This window comes from Amblyomma maculatum, chromosome 11 (assembly GCF_055883805.1).
Source record: "Amblyomma maculatum isolate TAMU_Amacu chromosome 11, ASM5588380v1, whole genome shotgun sequence".
Lineage (NCBI taxonomy): Eukaryota > Metazoa > Arthropoda > Arachnida > Ixodida > Ixodidae > Amblyomma > Amblyomma maculatum.
In genome coordinates this window covers 41,013,505-41,023,269 of record NC_139354.1, presented here as the reverse complement: position 1 = coordinate 41,023,269, position 9,765 = coordinate 41,013,505, and the positions used below count along the sequence as shown (strand labels likewise).

The 9,765-nt window shown below is 41.6% G+C and overlaps 1 protein-coding gene across 1 annotated transcript in view; it reads right to left on the bottom strand.

Annotated features, from left to right (window-relative positions):
• Nucleotides 1-1,861: 1,861 nt before the first annotated feature.
• The window catches only part of LOC146173625 (uncharacterized), an 88,453-nt gene continuing 80,549 nt past the window's right edge, over nt 1,862-9,765 (bottom strand). The window contains exons 7-8 of the mRNA XM_084583445.1: nt 9,226-9,291; nt 1,862-1,987 (exon numbers count right to left, since the gene is read on the bottom strand). Of these exons, the coding sequence (XP_084439571.1) occupies nt 1,942-1,987; nt 9,226-9,291 (112 nt within the window). The 3' untranslated portion in view covers nt 1,862-1,941. The remainder of the gene's footprint in view (nt 1,988-9,225; nt 9,292-9,765) is intronic.

Sequence of the window (9,765 nt, the reverse complement as noted above, 5' to 3'; positions counted from 1 at the left end):
TTATTATTTTTTAAACCACGTTTGTTGAAATTTGCGGGCTTTTCTCTTCTCGCGTGGCTTTGAGATTTGGAACTATTCTGCCATGAGCTGCAGATAGCAACTCTTCTGCTCGAGTAATGCATACAGTGCATGCGTGAACTACTGACCTTGCCGCTTTGGTTCGCGATGTTAACCGGGAAGGTGGTGGCGTCTGACACGATAGTGTGCGTCGGCGGCGGTTTGTCGATAATAAATGGAAAGTGCGTCAAAATAGGCCTGCCCTAATCTGCATGGCGAAAGCACAAAAATTCCCACCAGGTAAGTGCAGCACTTGATGCAGCCACGCTACCGCAGAGATGACGTCCGCGAGCGCTGCGGCAGATGGCAATGAGGTCGTGACCTGCTCTCTGGTCGTCGCTAGGCCTTGTTTGTTTGGCATCAAAGCCACTGCGGATGGCGTTTTGCAATCAGCTGCTTTGCTGCCTCTCAAGCATAGCCGCTCGCGTGCTTTTCTGAGCGTTCTTGAGTGTAGCTAAGGAAAATGGTGAAAAAGTCGGCTACCGAACTGCATGTGGCGAGCAGTTTTACCTATGTTTTGCACCGTCGGTTCTGATTTTGACGATGCGTACACATGAGTTAAAACACGCGTGTACTTTACGCATTGGCGCTTTCTAAACGATGTTCGAAAGGACATCAAAAGAACGTTACAGAACACTAACGTTTTTTTATTCTCAATTCTTAAGATTCGCGGACGAGTAATTCGTGCTCACCTGTAATCCGATATTCAAACTTTGTAGCGATCTCTTGAAATGATCAGTCCGCGCTCACGCCCATGATATGTATACATTTCATTCGTTATGCATCACATGACACGCCTCTCTCCGACCATATCATGACAATGGTCCTGGCTAATAACGATGACATGTTGGCACGTATGCAACTCGCACGCTCATCCCGCAGCATCCATGTAGAGTCGTTGCTATCGCGTCAACTCCGCGCGGAGGCTGACTGCCGTTGTCAAACCGCAGAAGGCGATATTGAATCTAGTGACATCGAAGACTGACCGGCAGTGCGAGAGAAGAAATGGGTGTTGTAGAAAGCCGTACTCGGCAGGTTTGGACGCTACATTCCGCTAAATGGGACAGGGATATGAAGGGAAGTGACTCTTCGCGGCGGCCGCCGGTGTGTGTGTGTGTGTGGACAGCACCCACCCGCAGGCATGCGCTCGTGAGTGACCCGGGTTGTTCGGGCTGCTACAGCATACAATTCCGAGAGGTCAAGAAACTGCGGCCACAGGCAGCCGAGGAAGGCTCTAGACAAGATTGAAAGCTATGGAAGCGCAGACGAGAAGGAAAAGGCAAGTACCGATGAATGGGTAGGCGACGTACGCTCGGAAAAACAGGTGTGATAACCAGACGTTTGCGAACCGAGCGTCACCTGATGATGTTTCATGGGCGGTGCAGAATTCCCGTGCTGTTCTCGTTTTTTTTTTTTCTGCCGTATCGGAGTGTTGAGTTGAGTGGGGAGATAAGGAGCCCCAGTTTTCATTGCCGATATCACTGGTGGTAATGACGCTAGCTTGAAAATCCTTTCGATGAATTGACCTGTGAGGGAGTACCTATCTCTCGACCTATTTGCTTGACATGATTTTAGGCATTTCATAGTCCATTAAGAGAACTGTCTCTTTCAAAGTTAATACTACGTATCCCAAAAATTATTGCTGTTTTTGTTTCACCAGCAACACTGTTTAATCAGTGGCTGGTGAACATGTTAGCTTGTGCTTATGTCGTCGGTTGATACTGAACAGCCAACCTTGGTGATAATTCCATCGGCCATGAAGATCTTGGCGTTCTGAAACTCAGAATAAATTGCAGTTCAAAAATTACAAGACTCGCTTGCAGTTTATTTCTCTTTAATGGTGCCGTAAATTCTGCCTGGTAGTATGTTGAGCCACCAAAGACTTCAGGCTTTGTCCTTGTTTGCTTCTGGTGTGCTGATGTGGCAGCGCCTGGAACATCATAGCAGCATAATAACTTTAAACGCTGCGAGATTTGCTAAACTTACAAATACGTCAAGAAATGATACAGATACATTTTTACACGAGGCATCATGTGGATGGCACCGTGCCATTCCTGACATTTAAAAATAGATAGCAGCTTTTATCTTGAATGCACATTCCTCTGTTAGCATTGAAAGTGCGGAACTGCGCTGCCTCTTTGGTAGGTCTGTTAGTGATTTTGAATATGTAAAAGCCAATGCTAAACCGCTCATATGTATTCGTGTTGTTTGTCAGCGAAAGCTTCCTAACAACCTGATTAATATTCGTGATAATACGTTCCGTACACTGTGGCAATATTAGCTTTGCCTGGCAATTACCCATGGGTTCGAAGCCTTGCAAGCCATACATATTACTCTGCAAGTATACTAGCACTAAATTTAATTTTCATTTTTCAATCCTTTCTTCAGCACAGCTGACGACGCTTACTTCTTACTCCATCCAACCACTTTAGTCACCTGCATATTAATTACCACTAATTTGTGTCAAATAACTATTTTAGTTAGGTGTTTATTTTTCTGAAAATGAAGCTAATTATTTATTAAAATCAAGTGATGGTGTTCTTGACATGAACTCAGCAACGCCTAATTTCAACTGAAAATTAGGTAGTGGCAGCGCCTTGAATTTTGAAAAAACCAAGACTTCTCCAGAAAAGAGGTCCTGAGTGTGTACAAAGCTCAAAAATAAGGTAACTTAATGCACACATCTTAAATGTTCGGCACTTGTCGATAGAAATCATGACGTAAGCGCTGTAATTAGCCTTAAGGGATGCAGATTTGTAGCTTGAAGTGGTCAGCAATGTTTAACATTTCTATATTTTTAGTGAAGATTTGTTCACGAGAACAATCGACACTCCGTGCAGCTTATATCTTTGCGGAACTTGTGCAGCACGTATTAAGTGCTTTTTCATGCAGCATCACCACTGTTTTTGTTACGAAATCTTTTACTAGCACGCATCACTTCAACAAAGGAACGGCCATGAAAGTGTTGCGAATGAAATATGCTCTATAATGGAAGCTAATCGGAGGAAGTCAATCATTGTAACAGGCTTTTGCCTGTCTGCTAGTACGGATGTAATAACAGAAGAGCAGTTCCCAATTATTTTAACAGCTAATAGCTGGGTCTTCCCACTTTTTAAAACTGAAAACTAACTTAATGAGAGAAAATTATTTCTTATTTCAGTAACAGTGCATTTCACTCATTTAACACGGTTCGAAACCGGTATATTTGTATGGCCGCTAACGGAGCGCGGCCTAATAAAACTAGCGGTGGAACAATTTCGTCATTTTGTATAAATTGCTTTCTTGCTTCCACTGCTTTTGTCCTTCCGGGACAGTCTTAGGTTTGGCTGTGCCACAAGACCCAAACCAGGCCCAGGTACGCCACCATGTCACTTGCGTAATGTAAAGACAATGTTGGGAACTTTGTACTGCTCGCGCTGCAGCCACGCATACTAAGGGGGGATGCCTGTGTTCCCGAAGATAACATCAGAATTACAAATGATTATGCTCGGCAGCACAAAGGTGACAGATTGCTGACAGTTATGAACTGCAACAAATAAATGGACTTTTTTATAATGCCTGCAGCACTTTTGGATATATTTTATTTTATCTGCACGTGAACAGGGTGTAAAGTATCACTTTTCGAAATCAGAAGGAAAAGTGCCCTTTAAACTGTGCAGAAATCGCGTTCAAAGCGCTATTTAGGTGTTTAAGACTTTGAGAACAGAAGATATATCAGGATTTAAAATTTACTTTTCGGCAAATTGCACATCCTGACCGCATTAGACAGTGACCGTAAAATAAATAAAATGGGAAGGCGAGTATTTTGTTTTATCAGTTTGCAGGTTTGCACGCAATGCTTGAAATTATAGAAGGGTGGCTTCTTATGAGACAAGCGGTAGCACAAAATAATGTTTAAGAATTTTTTCCCACAAAAAGAAACGTCGTGCTGAGTCCTGATTTTATATGCCGTATTATTGGCAGGAGATCTGCTGTTTGCTTTGATTCGGCGTGTCGAAATTTCAATTGCATTTGTTTGTATTAGTCTCTAACAACGAAAAAACGGCTTAGCAGGTACCTTACAGCAGGAGCTGCCTATTTAGTTGCTATTACCTAACTCCTCCGCTCTAAACTAGAGAAGCGGTTGTGTCATATCTGAAGACAACAGTAAGGCTTTATGTACTTTATACACTGAAGTTCTCATGTTTTACATCACTGGGGATACAGCGCCCTCTAAACTTATGTTTGCATATGAAAAAAATTCCCAAGGATGCGGGATCGAATCCCGGCCTCGGCAGCCGCTTTTCATTGGAAGCGAAATGCAAGTCGCGCGTATGCTGTGCGATGTCAGTGCACGTAAAGAACCCTAGGTGGTCGAAATTTCAGGAGTCCTCCACTGCGGTGTCTCCCATAGCCTGAGTTGCTTTGGAACGTTAAACCAAACAAACCAAACCAAACGAAACCAAAATACTTCCTTTATGAGGAATTAGGGGAAAGCTATAATCCTATCGGGTTTCCACTCATTCTTCATAAAGAAACTTTGAGCTATATTTATTTAAGGAACAGAAAAAATGATAAATATAGGGAACCTTGAGAACAGCAAACTTCAGGACTGTAACAAAAATTTTATACAGCCGTAATACAGTCGAGCGAGAAAATACAGCAGATTATTCTCAACATTTTACAATGTATCCAGATCTTTTACTTTGTGTTAAAAGCAAGGTTCGTTATGAAACCACACAAAATGTGGTTTCCTTTTATGATGACATTTAGGAACCATGTCAACACCGAAGATTGAAATGGCGAGCAGGTTCTGCATTTAGCCCTTTGGGATGCCTTCTTCATCAAAGAGAAACCTTGCGAGCAGTCACAGGCGCTCATGATGCGGTGAAAAGTATGACCTTTAGTTTGCAATCTCGAGAACGTAGCTCTGGATACCACTGATTGATGCTCGCGCCGCATTCGTTTGAAATTGCGTTTCACGCATTTCGACCATAACTATGTAGACCTGGTTGCGTGGGCTCCGGAAAGTAATAAGCTTGTTGCAAAAGATCATTTTTAATATAGAAGCATTACTCTCAACATTTCTTGATTTCGCTAAGATGACTCTGGAGCCTCTTTTGAGTAACTGCTAGAAAATATTTCGCCGCCTTTTGATTTTCAGACCAGGTTGATTAAAGAGATTATCTTCTAAAAAAGCTGCGTTTTATCACAGCGCCCTTTCAGTAGGTGGTTTCTTTTCGTGTTAGGCTTCCAGCCTTTATCGGTACACTTTGTATATTGTCGTATTAATCATGATAGTAGCTGTACCAGCTGATAATGTTTATTTTAGTAAAATGGCAACGGCCTAGTGGGAGGATTCTCCTCAGTCCTGGACTGTGTTACCTGAAGCAGCTGGTCGAATTTAGCAAGCAAGCAGTTTTGTGTCATGAGGTTAAGGCTGTAAAGGACACCTCGTGATCAGCATTGCCTGTGGCAAAACCACTCTAGAGACTTGTGTTACACCCCCTTCATCACAGTATATGATTGCAGCATGTGATAGATACTTAGGTGAACAAGGTTGTCGGAGCAGAGGTCACGAAGCAGAGCTAAGATAAACGTGTGATAAATATACCTATTTTACGTGTATAAATATATATATATATATATATATATATATATATATATATATATATATATATATATATATCGCCAAAATTGCCAGGAATCAATTTTATTCATTTTCAGTTTTTTATTTCTTGACCTCACAACTGATCAAATATTTATTACTGGGAGCACTCAGTTATGTACGCAGAAAATTGAAATCGAGTATATTTGTTTGGAAGGACTTCCATCATGCAGGCCTGTTACGATTAACCCGTCCTCCCCCAAATGCTTTGAAACAAAAGCGAGCACAAGATCCTATAATTGTGAGGAGGTGGTAAAAAATGACCTGAATAGTTTCACTCAGTGCTCCTTGCCGAGATAATGATGCAAATTCGTATATAAAACGCTAATTTAGTAGAGTAATTCATTATCAGGATAAAGCAAGACACGATGCAACTTTATTAAAGTAGTCCTAAAGCAATAGCGTCTAGAAGCCTAATGTCCCTAGTAGAGGATGCAGCATGGCCGTGGCTTAGTACTTATTGCCAGCAGTAAGAACCATCTCCGATACTCTGCGCTTTGGGCTTCCAGGTTCACCTGTTGCTTCTTTTATCTTCGATGTGATTTTATTTTATACTCGTAAACGCAACCGCAGCTCGTATTTCTCGTTGGGTGTTTCGAAACGGCTCAGAGTATTTCGCCTTTCTTCTCTTTATGTATTTGCACTGTCGAAACAAGAAAGGTTGTTTGGCTAACCCCATGCCGTTACCCTCAAAAAACACGCATTAATTTACAGTGAACAGAGCGAAAAGCCCAATTCTATCTCCGGATGCTCCAGGAACAGCGACTCATAGTAATACTACGATCAGTTAAGCGAACTATTCCTGTCATGAAATCAAGCAGTGTATGTGTCTTATGTAGAAAGGTAAATGATATCTTAAATCGGTGCTAAATCATGCACACGAGAAGAAACGTCATCGTGACAACGATGTATCGGAGAGTTCCTTCAAATACATTTAGTTATTTTTTTGTAACTTGTCCTGATGGTAGTGCGTCGTCTATTATTAGCAAATTTATTTCAAACCGAAATTATTTCTCAATCTTTCTTGACTCGTTTACATCCTGAGACATTATCAGTTTTCCTATCCCTAAAAAGAGCTCAAGTTGCGTAGTAGAGGGCCTGCAGGCCTGCCCCATCAATTTTGTGCTTGATATCATTTCGCCGCATATTACCTATATTTATTATGTGTGTGTCCAGCCCTTTCTTTACGAAACGGGTACAAATAGCCAGAGTTTCAGTATTATTCAAGAAAATTGAATTTAATACTAAATAATAAAAACTGTTTCTATAGTGCCCACATTTTTATAATGGCTGGAAAAATTTATAATAAAACAGGTTTCAAAGTTTTTAACAGGTACAGCCTAATTTCTTCAGCTCAGTTTAGATTTAGGAAACGCCAATCCACGACTTTAGATCTACTTTATTGAAAAGAATTCATTTATCTCAATTTGAAATTTTGAACATTGTTATTTTTATCTACACCGACTTTACTAAAGATTTTCATTGTATCTTTCATTCCGTTGAACTTGATAAGGTCAAACATATGGTATAAGAGGACACGGCCTTAATTTCGTAAACATTTACCTTGCCATCGCTATCAATACCTTGAGAGACAAAAGCCGCCCAGATTTAGGACATGCATATCACCTAAGGCGTCCCTCGAGGCAGTAGTCTTTGCTTGTTCATGTTTATTTCGTATATTATTGATCAAATAAACATCTTTACATATCTTCCCGGCCACGGCGGCCGCTTTTCGTTGGAGGCGAAAAGCGAGGTACCCTGTGTGCTGTGCGATGTCAGTGCACGTTAAAAACCCCAGGTGGTCGAAATTTCCGGAGTCCTCCACTACGGCGTCTCTCATAGTCTGAGTCGCTTTGAGACGTTAAAACCCACAAACCAACCTATCTATACAGAAGCAATATACGGATTGTACGCAGATTGCACCCTCTTTTTTTTCACCGGTATATAACTGTTTTCTCGTTTGGGGTACCACATCACGTACCAATATTGTCACAGAAGCCAGTGAAACTGGTTCAGTAGGTTTATATAGAACTAAGTAAAAGCACCGGCAATATCAGGCATGGAACCGACTGGCGGGCGAGCACCGAGAGCGAAGAAGACGAGCGCGTGCCAGTCTCCCGAGCTCGCCACATGGCGGCGCCAGTAAGATAACATTGGGGCAATATAAAGAATATCCATATACTAAATAAACAATTATTACAGCCCTATTTAACCTGCCTCAAAATGCCCACTTATCACCACACATCACACCTATCTCCTAAAGCAAATATAATACCCACATTTAACCTTTATCATTACAAGTTGAGTCAAGCATTCAAGCAGGAAGTAAAAGATAAAATTTAATGTCTTCACGTATTATCTAATCTTACAAAGACCGCGCATTCTTGCGTCACAAGATTCCGGGAATAGGGGAAGGTGGTCAAACAATAAGCCAGTTATTCCAAGCAGAAAGTATCATACACACTATCCAAACACTTTTAAATTCGTTTCATAAATCAGGTCTTGATTTTTATTAGTTTGGTTTGTTTTGCGGGGTTTAACGTCCTAAAGCGGCTCAGGCTATAAGAGACGCGTAGTGGAAGACTCCAGAAATGTCGACCACCTGGGGTTCTTTAATGTGCACTGACATCGCAAAGCACATGGGCGCCTTACTTTTCGCCTCCATCGAAAAGCGGCTGCCGAGGTCGGGATTCGATCCCGCGTCCCTGGGAACAGTAGTCGAGCGCCATAACCACAGCGCCACCCCGGCGGGGTTTGATTGTTATGCTTTTCACGCACCAGTCTCATTTGAATTTTTTGTTACTCATTCTTTAATCAATAATTGAAAAGCATTTTCTATTTTTGCTCGTCTTCTTGCTTTTATTTTGTGTGCATATTTAGGCAGTCAATTGTTATTTATGTTTATTTTATTTGAAATCGTTGCTAGCATTGTATAGAAGGCTGCGGGTTCCTATCAGTTGATTCTCTTTCAAAGCGACTTTTATCCAAAGACTCCACCATCGTGGTAGAAATAAAAGAAATAATTATAACATTTTAATGACTACTTCTTTCTTTTGTATACTAATACACTGCACCGATGAAGCATCTCTATACAATGACATATGTGCTAAGAAAACTGTAAATAAGTGTCGGACTTTGAAAGGTTATTCAACACATGATTATTATCATTTGTGCAAAATTCATGAGTGGAGAAAAGTGTTCGCTTCTTTATTGGAGATTGCGCACCTCTCACTGGTAGCCGCATTAACCCCAATCATCTACCCTGTCAAAATAATAAAATTAAAAATGGTTGTTTCTTAGCTATGTTATAGCACAAGAGCCTACCTCGAGCTAATACTTACACCCGCATTTAGGTGCGACGAATAATCTTAAGGGAAGAATTACTTTCCATTACAGACCTACTCCACCTGTTCCCCTAACATATTTCACCGAAGATTGATCTTAGACGCATTCATATGCTCAGACCCAGATGTGAGAGAATTTGTTGAAAACTCTAGAAAGAGAATATCAGGCATACTTACGAAAAGACTGCCTTCATAGATTGTCGCGTGGCCGGAGGAAACCATCTGTAAAATTCTGAGCCAAACCTGTTCACGAAACATATGAATGACATTTTTTTAAACTAACGCTCCTGAGAATATGCCGCGCGCTCATGTGCGAGCAGCGTTCTTTCACGTTTAGAGGAAATTGAGAGTGCATAAAAATCAGGCTTTAAAAAGGGCTGAAGGGGGCAGGTCAGAAGAACCAAGGAAAACGAAAATGCGCAATATGTAGGCTCGGATTCTGTAAAAAGAAAATGATTAATTTATAGAAAGGGAAAGGCACGGTACATGTCTCACTTGTATCCTGTGGACACCTCAACTGCGCCGTAAGGAAAGGGAGGAAGGTGGGAGTGAAAGTGGAAAGAAAGAAAGAAAGAGGAGCCGTAGTGGAGGGCTAAGGAGTAATTTCGACCAACTGCGAACCCGACCTCGGCGGCTGCGTTTCGATGGAGGCGAAACGAAGTGGCGTCCGTGTGCTGTGCGATGTCAGCGCACGTTAAAGATCCCCAGGTGGTCGAA